Consider the following 21,039-nt stretch of genomic DNA (forward strand, 5'->3'; position numbering starts at 1 on the left):
CCTCTTGAAAGTTTCTTTAATATTAAAGAGTTGAAGGCCAGCCAGGAATAATACATGTCCTTTTATGTAAATGTATTCAAATGTATTTTAAAATCCTGGATCCCAGGAAGTTGTCTGTTGAACTACTTTTTCTTCATAACAGATAATTTCATCTCCAATATTGAATTCTATATGGTTTTCCAAACTCAATCCACAATCCATACCCATTTTTATTACCTGGACATCATCTTTATGATGCTTCAGTGATGATAAAGATCCTACAAAGAGAAAGTACATCAAAGAGCACAAAAGTGTTTTGGTTTGCCCTTCTTAAGAGAACTAATGTTTCACCCTGTAGCAACAAAATGAAAGCAAAACAATGTAGGGATTGTGCGCACTTGCAGCTAATGAAAGTCAGTCCTTTTCTGTAGGTAAACCCTGTGATGCTCCTGCTTTCCTACCAGAGCTGGTGGTTAGAAAAAGGTCTGGATAACAGCACAGTGGCATTTTGCAGTTTTTTGCTAGTTGGAACAACTCCATCCTAAATAGTGTACAGGATTACCCTATGATCAGATACGTGCATTTTGCACTAGCTTCACAGGGAACTAGCAGTGTCTTAATACTCTACAAATACATGTTTTGTGGCAATTACCCTTACCTTTCCAAATAACATCCCCGTTACGGATGAGCTTAAACTTCATTTTTTTGTCTAGCAGCCCCTTCTGTACTCTGCATCCAGCTACTGGAATTTTGTTTTTTCCTACTGTTATAGAGAAGATGTTGAGAACAGAAGCTTCCCCTAAAAGAAAAAAAGTTATATGCAGTATACTAAAATAATAAACTGGCAATAAGTGGAAGCAAGCTACACTTTTGCTTAGCAAGCTTTATAACAAAACAAAAGCAGCTACAGAGGAATATAAAATATTTGATACGATAGGAACACTTCATTGGAGAAAACTTTAGGCTACGTTGCAAAAACAAAAGTTTATCAGTGAATGAAAACTCACCTATTGTATTCTCTACCACAGAGGGGGGTAGTCTGCTATTTATCTCTTCTTTCACGTCATCAATAAGTTTGTAGATGATATTGTGAAGTTTAATTTTTACTCCCTTTTTAGCAGCCAGCTGTTTAATACTGTCATTGGCTTTCACACTGAATCCAAATACAACACCTGATAAATAAAACAATCAGCAAGTGATGACTACAAGAGATCACTCTTTAAACAGTATGTGAAAGTGGCTGCTGTGTCTATTCTGTAATGCTGAACTTGCAGGGGAATCGCTGGTCAGCAAAAGAAGAAACTGCTACTTCCCTTTACCGGAGAGGCTGCTTATTTCTCCCTCTATTGCACACTGCTACTAACCTTGTATCAAATGGTTCAAAAAAAGCAGTCACAGAAAGTTCCCCAATGACAGAACTGGAGGTATCAAAACAAACTAATGCTCACACACAGCTCACGCAACAGACAAGGTCCTCACATTTTTGGGCCAGAAAAAAGTTTGGCTGTCCAAATTAAGCTGGAAGTGTATTCTTAAATCATTCTCATCCAACTGTGGATGGACTATGGCAGGTGAGAATTACGGGGTAAAAACAGGAACGACTGACAGTCTTTCCAGTCGTGTCCCTGAAGAAAAGGAAATCTGTAACCTACTTTCCCAGCTTTGCCTGGTTTGAGCATGAGAGTAACCCAAGTGAGAGTCAGAGTTTAACCTTAACAATTCAGCTACTGGCAACAGCTTCTCAAGAGTCCTTCCATTTTCCTGACATGTCCAGCCTTCCTCACCTGCATTCCTGTTCGATGTTAAAGGAAGCATTATATTGTTTACCTTATTAATGCTGCTAATTATTGAGAAAACAAAACCAGAATTAAGACCTTCCCATTTCAACAGTTTGTACAAATTGTAATTTGATTTTTAAACACACACCATTAAATGCTTCAGCCAGACTTATGTCAGTTTCGCTGATGTCTCCCATTCCAAAATGAACGATATCCAGTTTACATTCACCGTCACCATCATAGCTGTCCAGAATGTTCAAAATAGCTTCAACAGATCCATCCACATCACCTGTGTGTACAAATGGAAGTACTGCTGACTTTGTATGTATCAAAGAAGCACTGAAGTAGAACTAAGGGCACGACAACTCCATGCTATGCTACATGGCCTTTTGACATCTATCATTATATTTTCAGTAGCATGTTAAAACACATCTAACAAGTCTATTAATTCAAAAAAGGAAGTTCATAAATACAATAGGACCAGAGGCTCTATATTTGCTGCCATTTTCACGTCAAGTTTGCATAGCTCCCTCTGTGCCACCTGAACTAATACGTAATTGCTCTTGTCCTCCATTTTGCTGATGCAGTACTGCTGCTCATATAGCTTGTATTTTTAATTTTTTTGTAAATGTATATATATAGGCAATTGTATGGGTTTTACAAGTGCCTGTATATTATAGGCTCATAGATTTTCCTGTTGCTCTGGCCCTGCTAGAAGCACATCCTTCTGACCACTGGATGTTTTCTGATGCCCCTCCTCTTACTGAAGAAGTTCAATAATCTGTTCAGTTTAAAACTGATGAAACTTCTGGTAACAGAAATTTTGTTAATAGTTTAGAGCTATGCTTTCAGACTGAACATTTGAGAAGCACAAAAACAACAGAGCAGTAAACAGAACAGGACAGTACCTTTAACGACTACCGATAGCACGTTTTTGTCCATCTCTGTTCTCTCTTTAGGCTTTGAATATATTAGATGCTTATTGGCCTTGTACAGCACCGCCTTCCTCTGTCTCCAGGTCAGATGGGCTAGCTTCTGTTGCTTCTGCTCATATTCCATCCTGTGCTCCTTTTGCTTTGCTTCAATAGCTTCCACATCCCTTTTCATCCTCTCCTGTTGTTCAACATAGGTTCTCCAAGCCACAACTTCATGTGCCCTTTGCTGGGCAGGAAGACAGAAACATTACCTTTCAAAGCACTGCATCAGAAAACACACTAATGCAGTTTCATCCTTTTGCATCTTCTCTACAGGCTCACTCATTTTCTTTCACATTTAACAACAGATTTTGCTGCGAGGATGGCAGAGAATGAGCACAATAGCTCCCTCCCTGGGCTACAACAACATGACTCAAGGCATGTTTCTATAGTACGTCTGCACTGCAGAAAAGAATTATTGTTAATTCTTTCATGTGGTAATCGACCAGCTCTCACAACACCTATTTCAAACACACTTTATTTATGCATATTATTTTGTCAGAAACTAGTTATCTCATTCTAAAATTAAAACACTGATATCATTAGGTATGGGATGTTCTCCAGGTAGGGTGACAGTGTGATCACATAAAAAAGAAAAGCCTTCTGCACCCTTAGAAAGGGAACACGTTAGAACATATCCCAGCTTACCGCAGCAGAAGCCACTCAGGACTGGAGCCACTGCAAACAAGGCACCAAGGAAGGCAGGATGACCATGAGCAGCAAAAGCATGAATCAAAAGGCGACTCATTTTTAATTCCAGAGGCAGCCTGCTTTCTTCATGTGATTGTAAAGCAGGTTAATCTGGATGCATGGAGATGAGGACAGTCCGGGAGATGAAAGGTAGGGGCAGTGGAAAAGAAAGAGGTAACGTACAAATCCTCATTCCTCTCCTAGAGCACCTAGCTCAGGTCTCTTATTACCCATGCCTGGCCTTCATCTTTCATCAGATTATCCAGGTTTAGAATGAAAGCTATCACTTTTTTTTTTTTTTTTCTCAGCTCCTTCCCATCCACCTTACTGCTGTGTGAGTTTTGCATTAAACAGTTCTTTCTGTACCTCAGATTCTACTTCAAGGATTTCATCTCCTGCTGAAGGGACTTCCTTCCAGCCCATGATTTCCACTGGGATGCCTGGAGAGGCTGCATCTACAGCTTTGCCGTTCTCATCAAACAAGAAACGCACTTTTGCCCACGTCTTCCCTCCAACCAGGACACAGCCTTTCCTCAGAGTTCCTCTTTGGATTATGGCTGTGGTAACTGGACTAGCGAAAAGCAGAGGAGAAAGATGACAGACAAAATAAAAGCAACTCTTCTCCCTGTTTTCATGGTTAGCATAGGTACGCAAACAAACCAAAACATGCTAGTAGTGATTGATCACAGGCAGATATTCCTGTGACATTTTACTAAAGCACCAGTAAAATTTTAAAGTGACTTGCAAGAGGCCCAAAATGTGTACTGTACTCCCTTCATTTCTGCAGATCAATACAACATTTGGCATTTGTGAGATCAGCAACAGACTGATTTTACACACTGACTCCCCCACCGCCCAGAAAAAAACCAAAAAACAAACCCCAACAACTTCCTGGAATTCAGTTCATTTTTAGAGGGCAGAACACACCTTGTTTGCAGTGAACCCGCAAAAGGACTAAGACATTTAAAAGAGTAAAATGTCATCTTACTCACAATTCGCCCAAAAAAGCGTAAATATTATCCTATGACTATTAACTCAATAATTCCTACTTTTTTAGTGACATTAAAAAAAATACATCTGCTCTAGCATTTTAAACTATTTCCTGTGCCAACAGGATGTTATTTCATTGATATGATGAATTTTGCCCTATCAGTTTGTAACTTCTTTTTCTGACACTCATTGCTGTAGGGTAACATTTCAATGCTTAATTACAACCACTGCAAAGAAACCATTAGTTTTATTTAACAACAGCAACAAAAAGTTCAGTGTTAAACACAGAGGTACAAACCTCTGGAACCTCCTGCTCTGTTACAAATTGCTCCATCAAGTTGTAAAGGCAGCAGATCACTTACCCTTTCCCTTTGTCTTTGCGAGACTCAATTACAGTCCCCTCTACCAGACCTGTGGGATCTGCCTTCAGTTCTAACATCTCTGCTAAAGCAACAGTTGCTTCTGCTAAAACCATCAGGTTTTCACCCTGTATAAAACCGTACACAAAAAATATAAATATATATATATGTGTAAAGGAAGTGCCCTATTAAAGTAAGATCAGAAGTTGAAATCTTAGTGCCAAATTCTCCCTTTTAATTCAGAACTTCTAACGACACAATACAGTCCAACAGCACAGATCCCTTTGCCTTCAAGGCAAGCTGGCACTGAAGTAATAAACTATTAAAACTCCTGCACAGCTGGTCCAAACTGCATGAAATATTAGGAAGGACAGTTTCCTTGCTTCTCTGTTCATAGCATCCAGCTTAATGATGCGGAAAAAGACCTTGCAATATTCTGGTACAAGTTTATTAGGAATGCAAATTAAAAAAAAAAAACAACAGCAACCAACAAAAAAAAAACCACAGCTAAACAGACAAATCAAAATTGATGACACCTACCACCCAGTCAAGATTCCAGGACATCAAAGAGACAAAACAGTTGGTCTGTTTTCTTTTTTTCTTCCCTTGTTCTAATTACATTTTATTTTTGAGAACAGATACAACAAGCTAGCTGTCAGCAGATCCAGATCTACAGGAATTAAGGCAACAACAGAGGTGGGTGGAGAAGCCACTTTTATGTATACCTATTTTAAAGTGTAAGGGCATGACTTCAAAAGGTATTGAACTTGTCAAAATTTTAGAAAATTACTTGGCATGCATTTAGAAAGACAGCAATAAAGCTAAGATACTGCTGCATCAGCTTGGACAAAGCTGTTCTGGCCACCACAAAACTGAAGTTCAGATTTTAGTTCAGTTTTTAGCTATCAGTTGTTTGCAAAGCTAAGATGGTAAACCTTGTAGGACCACCACAAAACTACGTTCCTGTGATTAGCCATGTTTAGGAAAATACTTACTTACTCTCTGATTTCATACAAATGAGCATATGTAAGAAGAGACAGCAATTAAGATTAACCTGAAAAACAGCCACTAAATTTCCAGAAGAAAAATGAGGTATTATTATTGTTCACTGAAGGTCTGAGCCTCAAAATATGATACAAGTATGTTTCAAATTATTCCAGTGAGACCCAGCAGCTCTTAGCTCATGGTAAGGTGTCAAATACTAGGAAAGTAAGCATTTCATTTTTCCAGCTGCCAAATAAAATGCAGCTGTATGCACATACTAGATGCCCATGAACACCATTTTTTCCACCAAAACCTTACCTTGAGTGCAGAAATATTTACAGCTTGAACATCACCTCCAAACTCTTCACAGACCACATCGTAAGCCAGCAGTTCCTTCTTTACTCTTTCAGGATCAGCTTCAGGTTTGTCACATTTATTAATGGCAAGGATAAGAGGAACTAAAAAGAGAACACACTCATCACCAACATAAGCAAAAACTTGCTGCTACTAGTACAGTTGCAATAGAAGATTAGAGCAGCTTATGAGCATGTAGAACAAATCATCTCACTTGCTGCCTACTCCCTGAGCAGCCATTGAGATCTGAGCTACCACAAGTAAGCTGGAGGAGTTACCCTAGTAGGGAGGCGGAAAAAAACCCAACAATAAACCCCACACCCCACCTCTGTAAGTGCTCCTCTCACGAACCTGCAAGTCCTGAAAAAATTATTTTAATATCTTTATGTAAAACTACAACATCCAGTACATTTTCAAACTCCTTCCCAGAGGAGAAGGAATAGGACTACAACAGTTACATCCCAAGCTCTGTGGATTCCAATTCAAGGAGTCTCTTTTGAGAGGTAAGTAATAAGCACTTCACTAATGTCTATTTGAACTGCATAGGAACACACACCTTTATTAACTTTGTGTACCGGGCTTGCCACTCACTCCAGAATGTCATGTTAACAAGTTAAACACCGTACCTCCTGCATTTTTAGCATGTTGGATAGATTCTACAGTTTGCTGCATTACTCCATCTTCTGCCGCTACAACCAGTATGACGATGTCAGTAACGTGGGTACCTCTTGCTCGCATGGCTGAAAAAGCCGCATGTCCCGGAGTATCAAGAAAAGTTATTTTTTCCCCAGAAGGCAAATGCACTGTCAACAAGTATATATAATACATTTTAAAATCCACATTTCACATAGCTTTATTTGACTTATTGTAAATCAAGCATCATTCCTTTAGGAGCTTTTTTAGTAACAATGAGGTATTTTAGGCAGATAACTGTCAGCATGCAGGTCAAAGAAAGCACTTTTAACTCCTCAGGAAAGAAAAATCATCCTGGGATCTTTCATAATCCAAAATAGTCTAAATACAATTTCAACTGCACAGGCAATCCACTTCAAAGTTCCATCCACTTAGTTATGACAGTTACCACCAGTTATGGTTTCCTTTTTCACTGCTTACATAGAAACTGTTCATGTTGCAACACTTTTCCCCAATGAACTGACAGCAAGTCAGCCCCTTATGCAAAATTAAGAGTAAACTGTTTTACACGCAAGCACATACACTTGAATCATACCCAGAAAAGCACCAATGTGTTGTGTAATGCCTCCTGCTTCCATTGATGCCACTTGAGTTTTTCGTAGACTGTCAAGTAAGGTCGTTTTCCCATGATCAACGTGGCCCAAGATAGTAACAACTGGGGGCCGTGGTGTTAGCACTGCTGGGTCTGCAGGCGGCCTACAATTAAAACAAAAATGTGTTTTGTAAATACCAAAGAAGTTCACTGAGCCCACTACAGCTAACGAAGAGTCATTTATCAGAACTCAGTGACGAACAGGTAAGCCTAGCTTCTCACCACTATGATCACAAATTCTAGCTACACCACACAGTTAGCCCTCTTAGTACCCAGCCTTATTGCTGCATCAATTAATACTGCAATTCAATGTATCAAAGAATTGGCTTTTCTTCAGAGAATGGCATAGAAAAAGCTCACCTAGAACAAATCAAATCTGACTATCAGTTTTACCGCAGAAGAAATCAAAATAGTAAACTTTATCTCTTAAATATTATCAGGTTGCGACTATATCAGGTATTACCAACATACCGTCAGAACAAAGAAAATACAGTACGTGAAAAAAACACTTGCAGCAACAAATAGGATAAAAATAGCCAAAAAGAGCACTTCACAACTTACCTTTTCACAGCATCTGTGTTTTCTCTTTTTTTTTCCTCTTTCAGTTTTGCTGATTTATACTTCATTCCTGATTTTTTAACAATTAGCTTGATATGGTCTTCACCTAAGATGGAATCTGGTTCTAGTGAAGCAAGGTCAATGTCTGTGTACAGCAGCGCTTCATAAACATGATCTGTAAAAAAAGATAAGGACATTTAACAATTACATCCACAAAAACGTGGCACACAAAAAAACCCACTTCATAAGACTTTCTCATTAGTAGTTTATATCGTGCTAGTGAGTTTCACTCACAAAGCACTTTTCTTTTAGTTAATCCAAAAGTTCCTGTTACACTAAGACCTTGATTCAGAAAGATTTGCTGAAAATGACTGCTGTATTAGATGCTACAATGTTGATTCTCCACTTAGATTTTCATTGCTTGCTTTTCAGTTATCCCCTAAGAAGAAAACAACAAACTCATCTAAACCAAATAGCACAGAAGTAACTCAAGGAGTCAACCTGTTCATAGGCCACTTTCTTTGGTAGTAGAAATACAGAACATATCGCAGTAGTCAGAAATTGATACATGCTATCTCAGAAACATACAGCAAGACGTGACAGAACTTTCTGCTTCTCTCCTCACTGCCTAGAGGGAAGTTTGCCAGAAAAAGTACCCAGCTGGATAAAAAGAGATTGGAAATAGGTACAACACAGCTATGGAATTATTTCAAACGTGGATAGTTAAAACACACTAAACCCCCTAAACCATCATTGAAAACTGCTCAAGCTGAGCCACTATACAACCAGGCACAGTTCGTGGAGTTAAAAGAACAAGCCTGCTTCTGTAACCCAGTTGCCAGGGTAGTCACCTGCAGAGGCGAGTGTTTCCAGACTTTTTTCCAGTCCAAATGTTTTTCTCTTTAGTCTGCCACTGTGTCTACCAACATTTTCTTTGGTATGCCTTGCTACGGGAGGGAGGGAGGGATTAGCAACTACTAACGCCACCATAGGCATCTTTGCCTCTACCACTTGCAAAAGCGGCATGATAGATTTTAACTGTTGTGTTTCATTTGATTTCAAATAACAGAGCAGGCTCTCACCTATGTCTTTACCCATAGCTCGAGCAAGTTCCTCAATAGTCATCATCTGCTTTATCTCCACTTCACCTTTTGTCAGTGGCATCTTCTTTCTCTTCTTTTTTGTCTCCTAAGTGGAATTAGATACATATATAGGAACACATAGCTGGCATAAACTAAGAAATAGTAAAAACTATTAAAAAGGCAATGATCTCAAGCTATATGATGTAAACACATTTTTTTTACGTTACTAATAAACTACAATAAACAAATGACTTAACACATCATACTGAATATTTAAAATGTATAACATACTATACTTAATCTGTTTTCACTTTTAAATTTTCGAAACAAGGAAACAAAGTAATTTCCATTTAATACTTTCCTCCTGCCTCTGCAAGATTTATGATGATGCTGGTGTAAGCACTTTAAGTCAGTATTTGAGACTGAGTGTGCTGGTTTGGGCTGGGATACAATTCATGTCCTTCACAACAGCGGCTACAGGGCTGTTTTGGATCTGTGCTGGAACAGCGCTGATAACCCAGGGATGTCTCAGTCGCTGCTGGCCAGAATCACACAGAGCCAAGGCCTTTCCTGCCCCTCACCCCACCCCGCCAACACAGAGGCTGGGGGCACACGGAGCTGCGGGTGGGACACGGCCAGCCCCAGCTCCCACAGGGTATCCCACACCGTACAGCCTCATGCTCGGCATGTGAAGCCGGGGGGAGGAGGAAGGGGGGGACATTCGGAGCGATGGCGTTTGCCTTCCCAAGTCCCTGCCACGTGTGATGGAGCCCGGCTGTCCCAGGGATGGCCGAGCACCTGCCTGCCCGTGGGGAGCAGCTTCGCCTGCGTGTGCGGCTTTTGCTTTACTTATTAAGCTGTCCTTATGTCAACCCACGAGCTTTCTCACCTCCACCCTTCCGATCCGCTCCCCACCCCGCTGCAGGGGGGCAAAGCGAGTGGCTGTGTGCGGTTTAGTTGCCAGCTGGGGTTAAATCACAACAGGGAGTCACACTACAGTCACACACTAACTACATTTTACCTATTAAATGTAAAGTAAATTCTCTATATTCATTAATAAAGCTCCTTTTTTTTTTGTAATTAAGATTATTCAACGGAGTTCTTGTACTTTGACATTTCACACAAAATCTGAGATTATTGGGTTTTGTTAATTACCTCCTTTGTAGCTAGATGTCTGCGTTGTGATAAGTCAATACTGATTAATTTGTCTTTTTGCCAGAACCGTGGATACAGAATGGACCACGCAGGATGTGCAGATGACTGCACAGGCTTCCATTGTGCTCTGTGAACTTTTCTGTAGGAGAGAGTACGCAGCTGCTGGCAGGCACCACGTAACTGGACCAGATTTTCAAACTTTAGTATCAACCCTCGATTCATTTCTACACTGAAAATACAAAGGACACATTGAAATCAGTCTCAAAGCTGAAAAATATTCTTTTCTATGATAATACAGACAGGAACACAAGGCACAAATGTTATGTTTCAAAACAGGGTTTTTAATGCTGACAAAATTGAACAGTTTGGTAACTCTTCCAGTTTTCTTAAGTGCTTCACCCTTCTCCACTATCCCACTGCAGACACACAGATCTACTAATACCGCCACAGCTTACAGATCTTTCACTTTTCTCCACTGATCTTTAACAAAAACTACTGAAATCCCATTTCAGGTTCTTTAACACTACCTAGAAAAAAAGGGGCATTTGCACTCCTCATGCTATACTGGTAAGTTATCCAGATGTGACCCAGCTCTCTAGGCCAGTAAAGCACATTCAAAAAACGCTGCTTACATGGGCATGTACCAATGCTAAACGACTACACATTGCAGTAATACCGCTGCTGTCACACAGAGAGACGTTCTTTGAGGCTAAACGCTGGCTTAGCAATTAAAAGTTTCCAAGGCTCTTCTGTCAGATTATCCCACACCTTAGCCATCTTAACTTTGGACTGAGTTATTTTACCAAGTATGCCACAAAACAGTCTCCCATTTGAACATGTCTTGTTCAGAGTTGTCTATTTTTCCTTCTGCTCAGCGATGCCATTCTCTATACCTTCTATGTCTTCTCTCAAAGGTGGCTTTGTACCATCTTCCAAGCAGCTCCAAATGAGTGAAATGCTTTATCAGTTCCTCTCAGAGTGACTGAGATCTATTTAAAAACTCTCCTGTATCCCCATACCTGCAAGAAGTGAGCAGATGACAAACCAATCAGCCAAAAACAACTACCTCCCCCCCTCCCTCGCCAAAGAGAATTTTAAAGCGGCAGAACAGGTAAAACCGAGGGACCCCCAGGAGCTGCCCCTGGATGCCGCACACACCGAAAGGCAGCACAAGGCCAAGGAGAGGCCGGACAAGCTCGCAGCGTTGAGATCCACGCAAGGTTGCTCACTGCAAAGAAACCGCCCTGGCTCTCGGGGCCCGCGGGCCACCAGCGGCTGGGGCAGACACCCCTCTGGCCCGTCCCGCTCTCACGCTCAGCCTTTCGGCCAGCGCTGAGGAGAAGCCCACAGGCCACACGGGCCTTTCGCCTCACAAGCCGCGCTCACCACCGGGAGGCCTCAGAAACTGCCTCACCCGCTGCGAGCGGGCCCGCACCGCACCGACGCGCACCATGCGGCCATCAACCTCCCGGACACCTGCCCGCTGCGACCCTCCCCGCCGTGGCAGCCCCCACACCCCCTTCTCCGAGCCTGCAGGTGCGGCGATCGCAAGCAGGCGGCCCGGGAGAGCACTGGCCGCAGGCGGCGGCCCGGGCGCGCGCGCCGTCAGCCCGCTGCGGGGTGGGGGGTGGGGGGGGGAGGGGGGGGCCCGGCGGCCCCCGCGCCCGCCGCGCGCTCCCTGCCTGGCGCCGCCGAGCCGCTCTCTGCGCAGGCGCCGGGGCGCGAGGGCAGGCGCAGGCGCGGTGGGGCCCTGGGCGTGGCCGCAGGGGCCGGCTGGGGGCGGGGCGTCTCCTCCCAGCGGGCGGGAGAGCCGCTGGCGGGGGCCTGGCGGTCCTCAGCCCTGGCAGCCATCCCAGGGCTCGGCATGCTCCTTTATAAACCGCTTTAACAGGGTTTTCTCCAGCCTGCTGGGAGATAGTCCCTTTCCCTCGCGACGTCCTCCCACCCATCTCCAATCTAAAGCCTTAACATGAGTGAACCTTCTAAAGTGCTCTCTGAATTTGTCATCTCTGAAATGATATCGCTTAAGAGACAAGGAAAAAAAATCTAGGGGCAAGTGCTGTAAGTGGTTTTTGAAAAAGCCTTAGTGTTCCCTCATCAATACCATTTGTAAAACCCAGAGATAATCCCAAATTACATCCCATGACACCCTTTAGCCTTGGGGGTCTGCTTGGGACAGTGGTGCTCCTACAGTGACCTCCAAGCAGCTGCAGGTTGTAACAGCCCTAGTTTCCTCTGCGTATGTGTGAGCTGTGTATTTTACATGCTTTGCCTGTAAAGGGGGACTTGCAGCAGTTCCCACTGGTGGTTCTTCCACACGCAACAGGCAGTGCTATGTGTTTTGCTGCCCTCAGTATCTTGCTACTGCAAGTATTTGCTGTTTTGGGATGCTGAGTATTGAAAAAAACCACCCATGTCCTGTTTCAAAGGCACCGTCTGCTGACGAATGCACCAGGTACTAACTGAGACGTTAAAATGCGCAGGGACCTCGAGTGTTTCTCCAGAGGCAAAATGCGAAAAAATATCTCAAAAATAAACCACGGTAAAAAAAGCTTAAATACCAAAGGATGCACAGAGGGCATTAGATACAGCCTGTTTCTGCACAGGGAGACAAATCAGGCAGAAAGATGGTGCAGAGCTGCCAGCCTGCACGCCGAGGGCAGTGCGTCCTTCACGCGATGGGGCTGTCTGGGGACCCTGGGATTGACCTGAAAAACGTTTTATTTGAAAGATAAATTTAGCACGCAAAACAGTCGCCAGAGTTTACTGCAAATCTGCTTTTTGAGTTGATCTTCCGTTGGATGTTGCCTGGAAATCTTTCCGTGCGTTGCTGTAAGGCTCTGGGAATTAGCGTGGGATCATATTTTATCCACATGTCTCTTAACCACAAATTCATACTGTTTAAATTTAAAGCTTTATTATGGATTGCCTGTTTTCCTGAAGGGCAAACTGAAAACAAATAATTTCTGATGTCATAGGTCAGGATGATGGTTTGGGTTGTAGAAATATTTTCCACTTAACTATGTAGCTGTTAATGCTTGGCTTTATCCCTTAGTTGCAATTCTCGATTATTATTGGTTGCCTTTAAAAAAATAACACATTTGATTATGCAGTTCTTTTCAGTGTGTATCATTAACTAATAGTTTACCTTATTTTCATCTTTCTAGCTTTGAATTTTTCTTAATGTCCTTATTTAGCTGCAACGTTTTCAGTGTAACTGTACACAGGCAACAAGCTCGCAGCTGAAATTACAGTAAGCACATGTACAAAAAATTTAATAGGTATAGATCTGAGACAAATACCTGTTTTGAAACCAATGTTCAAACCAAATATAGTTCCCGTTGGATGCGAAAACCTGATGTATGTCGAAGCATTGTTCCAATGTCACCATTTGACAAGGAAAGAGATGGATTGTTTCAAGAAACTTGAGCTACTGAACTGCACGGGAGGGGAGGTGCAGGGAGCTGTACGGAGAACGCTGTTCTCCAGCTAGACGTGTCCGAAGGAGGGTGGCAGTAGCCTGCGGAGCTGTGAGGCGGGAGGGACAGCCGGGTTCTTCTGCCCTACGGGGACGGCGAGCTCTGCCCTCCGGTGTCACAGAGCCCTGAGCTGCGGCAGTGGGCCCGTGCCTCTGCAGGCCTGGCTCTCGGCAGGGCCAAGGCCAGCGGGCCCCAGGAGCTACACAGCCACAGCCACAGCCCTCGCAGCCCCTCTGGGCACCCTCTTCCGCCGTTTGGTTTTGAGGCGAGAGCCTCGGCAAGCGGCTCCGAGCCGCCCCGCTCCCAGCTTGCCCTGATGGCCCGGGCCGCTCGCGCAACACGTGCTCTGTGTTCACACGCTACAGGTGGCAGAACCCCCCCGAGCCACACCAACTTCCCAACCAGAGCCGTTACATCCCCCTCTGAAGCCTGGGGCGGGGGGTTCCGTATCAAAACTTATCGCAAATATCCCCCCTTACCGCCGGCTTCGCGCTCCAGGCCCTGGCCGCGGGGCAGGCCAGCGCCACCTTGAGGCGGCGGGGCGGGGCAGCACGGGCGCCATCTTGAGGCGGCGGCGGGCGCGGCGCAGGCCGGGGGTGGCGCAGGCCGCCCCTCCTGCCCGGCCATGGCGGCGGCGGAGCCACGGCAGGCGCTGGCGGAGCGGCTGCGGGACTTGGGCATCGCCACGGTCACGGCCGAGCACCCCGAGGTAGGGGCCGCCGCTTCGCCCGCGTTCCCGCCCGGCGGCCCGAAACGGGACGCAGCCGGCTGCAGGGCAGCTGTAGGCCCTGAACGGGGTTTTTTAGCGTAATTAACTATCTGCGTGTAATCTCGCCCAGCGAACCTAGAGCCTGGGCCAGGCAGCAGGTTTGGGTTTTTGGGGGGCTGGGCAATTGGAGCACAGCCGCCATTCTTTCCCCTCGTTCTGTCCCCCGCCTCCCCCTTGTCCCCTCCAGCTCCGCAGCGGCTGCAGGAGCTGCGGCCCATCCGCTTCCTACCGTGAAGCCGGGCATCCATGATGCTTTCCAAATTTTTTTCCCCCACTCCCAGTTAAAAGTCCACGTGTGCCACATCATTCGGCTCCGTCCATGGTGGAGCCACAAAAATGACTGCTGTCAGGGCTGCCTTTTGCATTAAAGAAGCGTGATGTTCTTGCCAGGTACGCGAGCCAGAAATGATTCAGAAAGTGCGCAGGAGCACTATGTCACATTTTATTTGTGTTCTTTTAAAACTTATTCATAAAAGGGTACAGTTTTCAGGCAGAGTATAACATTCAGTATTTTCTAAATATTTAAGCAAAAGATACCTGCCAGTACACAACTAAAAGTCTAATGGGGTATAGAGTCTCACACTACACCGGTGATGTTTTCCAGGTGTTCACTGTTGAAGAAATGATGCCTCACGTCCAACACATGAAAGGAGGTCACAGTAAGAACCTTTTTCTTAAAGACAAAAAGAAGAAAGGATTCTGGCTGGTGACTGTTCTGCACAACAGGCAAATTAATTTAAATGATCTTGCTAAAAAACTGGGTGTTGGAAGTGGAAACCTAAGGTTCGCTGATGAAAATGCCATGCTGGAAAAGCTAAGAGTGGGCCAGGGCTGTGCGACACCACTAGCCCTCTTCTGTGACCAGGGAGATGTGAAGTTTGTGCTGGATGCTGGCTTTCTGGAAGGTGGCTACGAAAAGGTGTATTTTCATCCAATGACAAATTCTGCAACCATGGGCTTAAGCCCCGATGACTTTTTGAAGTTTGTGAGATCAACAGGCCACGAGCCTATCATCATACATTTTGATTAAGATCTTAAGTAGACAAAGTTCACTTTTCTATTACCAGGCATAGATTTTGTAGAGCAAAACTGGTGAAAGTCTCATTACAAATAAAATCTGAAAAAACAAGGTTACTCCTTTTTTTATTTCTTCAATTGGGTAAGGTTATATTGTATAATCTGTTGAGGAAAAAAAAAAAACCTGTCTTTGGGTTATCAGAAGTTTAACAGAAAATTCTTAAAAAGACGTTTGCAGTCTACCACTAAATAACCAGTAAGTAGAAGAGGTGTGATTTAAATAATGTTACAGTCTTTATTAATAGAATAGATAAAATTGGAACTTGCCGTGTGTGGTACTGGCCTTAAAGGTTTAAACTTAAAACAACATCCTTAGGAAATAACAAATTAAAGTTCTAAAATATTTGTCAATATGCACAGGACAGAGATGTCTAGATTGTGCACCTGTACCCTTTTATACTCTACTACACATTGCTTGCTTTTTATTATTATTTAATCTAGAAAAAAAAAAACAAACCAACTTGCCTACACTACAGAAAACTCACTTGATTGTCTATGGTTTTAGTTGCATTTTCACTTTCACAGTATCCTCCCCTTGAGAAATAATACATTAAGTCTTGTGGCAATGGCCCCATTACGACAGGTGCATGCCTCACCCATTTCCAGAGCCTCTCCAGTGCGAGCAGAAGGCACGGGAGTCACCCCAAGGCAGGCGGGGTGGAGTGGGGACCCCGCTACCAACCTCTCTCCTGGCAGAAGAACTCCAAGGAGTAATGTTACTGCAGGTCCCTGACCAGGCGTAGTATGTCCTGGTGGCACCTAGGAGGAATGTTAATACAACCTGGAACTGTATTAACTTCTGGGCACGATTTCTATAGATTCATGAACCCATGGAGGACACGCATCTTCTCTGCTCCACTGCACCTTAACCAGCACCTATGGAAACGGAAGGAATGGTACAACTGGCTGTACTTGAGCTTCTCCCTGCAGGAGGGGCCTGCACACACAAACATCCCTGCGTTTAAGAGGTTGAGGAGAGGCTGATTTGGCTTTCAATAGCCGATACACGTTTAGTATAGAAAATCTACTCTCACAAGAACAAGACCAGTACATTCTTAACATTGAATGTCTAACCTAATTCTCTCTCCTCCTTTCTCTTGCCCAAAAGAGTAACACCCCCTTCAAACATCGTCTGTTGAAGACGGAAGCAGTAGAAATGCCACAAACTCCAGTAAACATACTGTGGCAACAAGTACCCACACAAAACCCAGAGACTGGGGAGTAGAGGAAGCGAGAGATGAGAAAAGGGCTTTTGAACACAGCCTAACGGAAGCGTCACGTACAAACTATGCCTAAAGGGCAAGCAACAGTGTCAACACAAGCTGAGACAGAACTGAAATAAAGAATACTGAAGCATGAAGAAAAAAATACATAACAGGACTTGCAATCTTGGGTGATGATTTGCTACCACATCGTGCTAAAGGATGCAGTACTAACAATGAAAAAGGGGAACACTTCAAATGAAACAAGGCAAAAATCAGCCAGTCTGACTCAGTTTCGTTCCGTATAGCCAAGACCATTCTATGAGAACATTAACATTTGTGTGTTGAGTTGGTGGGCTTTTTCCCCCCCATTAAGAAAATGAAATCTTTAATTCTACAGAATGAAGAACTACCACTGAGTAAGAAAAAAAGTATCTTCTTGGGCAAGTTATTTCACAAACATCCTTACCATGGTTTCCTTCATTTTGGAAGGATTTGGCACCTTTCTCAGAGATGCAAGCTTAACAACAGAATATTTCAAGATACAACAGTTTAAATTCTCCCCTCCACCTTAGAAAGACACAAACCAACCCCATCTATCACGGCAGTCATGTCAAATGGAAAAAAAGTGACCTAAAAATATTGAAGCTATAGGAAGAGTCACTAGAAAGATGTCCAGATAGACATATTTTGCATTTGTTGTCAAATAAAAGACTGAAAGGAACATCTGGTATTTAGACATATTGGGTTGATTCATGAAATCTGGATTGACAAGTGCGTTACTAAATTAGTGAGATAGTAAGATACAGTCTTAAGTGTCTTTAAAAGTAAAATTTATCTGACCCGCTGCCTGCCACCAACTCTCCCTCCCTTTTAAGGCTTCTTCTTTGTGGCACCCTAAAATCCTCTATCACTTAACAAAAAAAAATTAAATTTGACTTGTCAAGGTTTTTAAGTCCAGAAAGCTTTCAATGTGAAAAATTGTTTTAAAGACATGTGCAGAATAACAGTTTACTAAGCTTCAAGAATCTTAAAATCCGTACTACCTAAAATTTAGCTACCTTTGCCCTCAGAAGAGATTCAGAGGCTTGTCTCAGCAGAAAACGATGACTGAGCAAAATCAAAGCTTCAATTACTGCATTTGGCAAATCTATAATGATTTCTTTTAGTATTTACCTATGAAATTAGTGTCTTTTTAAAATAATATCAAACTAGTGTACAGTTAAGATCTACACAGGTCTACACAAATAAACAACACAAAACAAACTACACACTGTCCAGAAAAATTCTGCTAGAGTTTTAGCTGTTTCCTTCCGGAAGAAATACTCACTGAACACATCACTGACCACAATGCTGTTACTTAACACCAATATCCTTCCGGTAACATCAGTTTCCAGTAAAAGTGTGTATAAATGTACACACAAAATAAGAATAAAAATTATTTGGTTTGGCATTTTAATATCATAATTAATAAATGTATACAATGGCAAACATTTAAAAAATCAGTATGTAAAGGAAATTACAGTTTTAAATAAGAGCTTTTTAAGTTTTGTTTCACACCTAGGTACATTCCTTTAAGGCAGTTTTATTAATATCAAAGCATTATTTACATACACATTTATCATCTAACTCTAAAATAATCATACATGAGCTCCTTTGTTGAAGCTGCATCATGTCTTGGAAAAAGTTTAGAAATAATTAAGCGTTGGGAATGTTACTAAATCCTCAGCAGACTATCAGAAAAGTAAATAAAGCATACACTGTGTAGTACTACAGCCTTTTTTGTAATCTTGAACTAACAGTGGCAGATTTGGCAACTCTCGCAGTAAAAAGTTGTGTGTGTGCTCTTGTATGCTGTCTGACAGCCACCGCACGCTTCCCCTGGGAGTTTGTGTTTCAGAAAATGTGTAGTGGCTCTCAAATTTACATTTTGATTTTCTTTTAATTTTAAGGGCACAGACTGGGAAGAGTAAAGAAAGGAAAAAGAAAATAATTTCAAAATGATCAGAGCACAGAGAACCTCCTAGCTGCTCTTCTGCTCTGACACTTCTTTGCAAAAGAAAGTGCTGGGAGCAGAGTCTGGTCTCTCAAATGCAAATGCATCTCTGGTGCTGCTTTATGGCTAATTTAGCAAATACAACCCCAAGTCCCACCCCGTACCGATGCAGCTGAAGCGGGCTGAAACCTGCTCACGCTGGCACAGGCGGGCACGGGCCAGGCCTTGGGCACACACACCTGCCCTCCGCTGGACTCTGACCTAGCGGGGTGAGTTCTGCCCCCAAACTCCTGCCGATTCTCTCACGCAAGGGAACTGTGCTTAGGTTTGCGGGTGAGGGGGGTTGTTTCTAATACATGTGATCAGTTAAGTAGTAATTGTAAAGTCTGAGACTACACCCTGGCTACAGTACAGATGCTTTAAGGTGTAATAACATGCAAAAAGCAAGCATGGAAGTTGTGATGGGTCATCTTGGGCAACTTAATGAATGCAGACAAGAGCTGAGCTAGTAAATGACATGTCAGGTGGTGCCCATGTGATGAAAACAACACAGCCAGTTGTGGGGGGGGCTGGTTACACGTGCCCAGCAGCACTCTTTGCAGAGAAGCACGTGCAATGCAGTCGTGGCAATATGCCATTCCTGCCTGATTCCCAGGGTCTCAGAGAGCCTACCTGAACACATACAACTGCCTGGATTCTGTGAATACAAACAGCATTTGGCACTACAGTTTAAATCTGTTAATTCAAGACATGTGCGTTTTTATAAAAATAGCAACGCTACTGAATGGTTAGGGTTTAATAGTTTGAAATGCATCAGCCCTCTGCTGTCAAAGAGAGCTAGGAAAATCCAGTCACAATCACACCCTGAAATGAGCTTGAAAATATAATGATTTAGAATCAAGAGATATTTTCCTTACATGTTTATGGTATTTCAATTCTCTTTCATAGCAGCTACGTCTTTAGTAAGGGCTAGCAGCATTCCAGATTTCGTGTCTTTGTCCGTGAAACTGTTTCCTCCAGCCCCTGTGGCTCTGCCCGCATTGTGGTCCAGGCATGGCAGGGAAGCCAGGCTCCACCCCAGATTCTCGTTGCTTCGGATACTCCTCTCGTCAGGGCTCCCTGGCACAATTGCTATCAGGGGAGAAATTCAGCTACACCCTGAGCTCTGAGGGCATACAGGAACACACCAGTTACCTGCATACAGGTACACGGGCCTTGACACACCGCACCTCTTCCAGCCGCTGCCATCCATCCCGCCCCACCCCTCTGGTGGCACCTCATTGCTGGCTTGGAATGCCCCGAATCCTCCTCAGAAACGTCACAGTCACAGTTACCGGTTACAACGTGGGAAGTTATTCCAGATGCAGCTGAGTTCAGGCTGCCTACAAAACTGTTGTGGAGCTGGAGGGCGGGAGGGCTCTGGGCTTCAGCTCACTCCTGGGACTGCTGACCTATGGTGATGCTCTGCAAAAACCACCATGAAAATCCTGACGCTGAGAATAAGGGACCAGAAGCAGATGCTAGAGTGGGTTGGTAATCAAAATAAACCAATTATTTTCGTGAAATACCAGAAACATCTTCAGAAGAAGAATGGAAATTCTATGTGGTAGAGAGCTGCAAAATTGGTCCTATTTCCACTTAAGAAAAAAACACTGAAGGGTTTAAGTTCTCTGTGACAACAATCCCAGGCTGAACCAAGTATTTATATCATAACACCAAAATACTCTGTTCAGATCTAAGTCTTTTAGCACATCTTATCATAAAGTGTTTCAGAAGGGATTCACATTAAGGAAGAAAACACAAGAAAATTTCCACTTCTAAAGCTTACTGACCTTGCCTCTTTGTTCCCCTTTCTGACAGGAGTTCAGTAAAATAAAGAAACGATTTGCCAGTATGCTTTCAAATCTGTTGAACTGCCTTCTCTCTCCAGTGAAAGATGATTCTGTTCCAACTGTCCCTGACAGCCTGAGCCTTCATAAACGCCAAAACCTGGGAGCCTCACGAAACAAGCTGTTCCCAAGCGGTAGCGGCTGTGCCGCAGTCCGGGCAGCCTGCGAGCCCAGCGCCGCATGCAACTGTGCTTACCTTTACTCATGGGAGTGGGGAGAGCTCTAGGGGAAGTTACACACATCCCTGTTGGAAGACAGGACACTAGGAGGTTACACAGTTAGCTTAACCCTTCAGAATGGGAATATGAACGTGCTTACTGGTTTGTAATAAAATATAACTATGGTAACTCATTTTGGATCTGCTTTTAAGTTCTTATACACTTCTTCTGAGCTCTCTGCAGATGCTTTCAAGACAACAAATATATGCAACCACTGAATG

The 21,039-nt window shown here is 43.4% G+C and overlaps 2 protein-coding genes across 6 annotated transcripts; one reads left to right on the forward strand and one right to left on the reverse strand.

Annotated features, from left to right (window-relative positions):
• Nucleotides 1-11,836, reverse strand: MTIF2 (mitochondrial translational initiation factor 2). 5 transcript variants are annotated; one of them, XM_040611829.1, is made up of 15 exons: nucleotides 11,575-11,836; nucleotides 10,992-11,207; nucleotides 10,189-10,417; nucleotides 9,034-9,139; nucleotides 7,955-8,126; nucleotides 7,337-7,497; nucleotides 6,735-6,911; nucleotides 6,073-6,212; nucleotides 4,774-4,898; nucleotides 3,788-3,992; nucleotides 2,666-2,918; nucleotides 1,906-2,046; nucleotides 987-1,151; nucleotides 638-778; nucleotides 1-257 (listed from the first exon to the last, which is right to left on the reverse strand). In XM_040611829.1, the coding sequence occupies exons 2-15, from the start codon at nucleotides 11,024-11,026 to the stop codon at nucleotides 88-90; spliced, it is 2,220 nt and encodes a 739-aa protein (XP_040467763.1). In that variant the 5' UTR covers nucleotides 11,027-11,207; nucleotides 11,575-11,836; the 3' UTR covers nucleotides 1-87. The 5 variants fall into 5 exon arrangements, with proteins under 5 accessions (XP_040467763.1, XP_040467762.1, XP_040467765.1 ...); XM_040611828.1 differs by having other exon boundaries at nucleotides 11,347-11,836; XM_040611831.1 differs by having other exon boundaries at nucleotides 10,189-10,412; nucleotides 11,082-11,836.
• Nucleotides 11,837-14,247: 2,411 nt separating this feature from the next.
• On the forward strand, nucleotides 14,248-15,565 carry LOC121096065 (prolyl-tRNA synthetase associated domain-containing protein 1-like). The gene is made up of 2 exons (XM_040611596.1): nucleotides 14,248-14,376; nucleotides 15,041-15,565. Exons 1-2 carry the CDS (start codon nucleotides 14,293-14,295, stop codon nucleotides 15,464-15,466), a joined length of 510 nt encoding a protein of 169 aa, XP_040467530.1. The 5' UTR covers nucleotides 14,248-14,292; the 3' UTR covers nucleotides 15,467-15,565.
• Nucleotides 15,566-21,039: the final 5,474 nt, after the last annotated feature.

Source organism: Falco naumanni, chromosome 12 (assembly GCF_017639655.2).
Source record: "Falco naumanni isolate bFalNau1 chromosome 12, bFalNau1.pat, whole genome shotgun sequence".
In the NCBI taxonomy this organism is placed as follows: Eukaryota; Metazoa; Chordata; class Aves; order Falconiformes; family Falconidae; genus Falco; species Falco naumanni.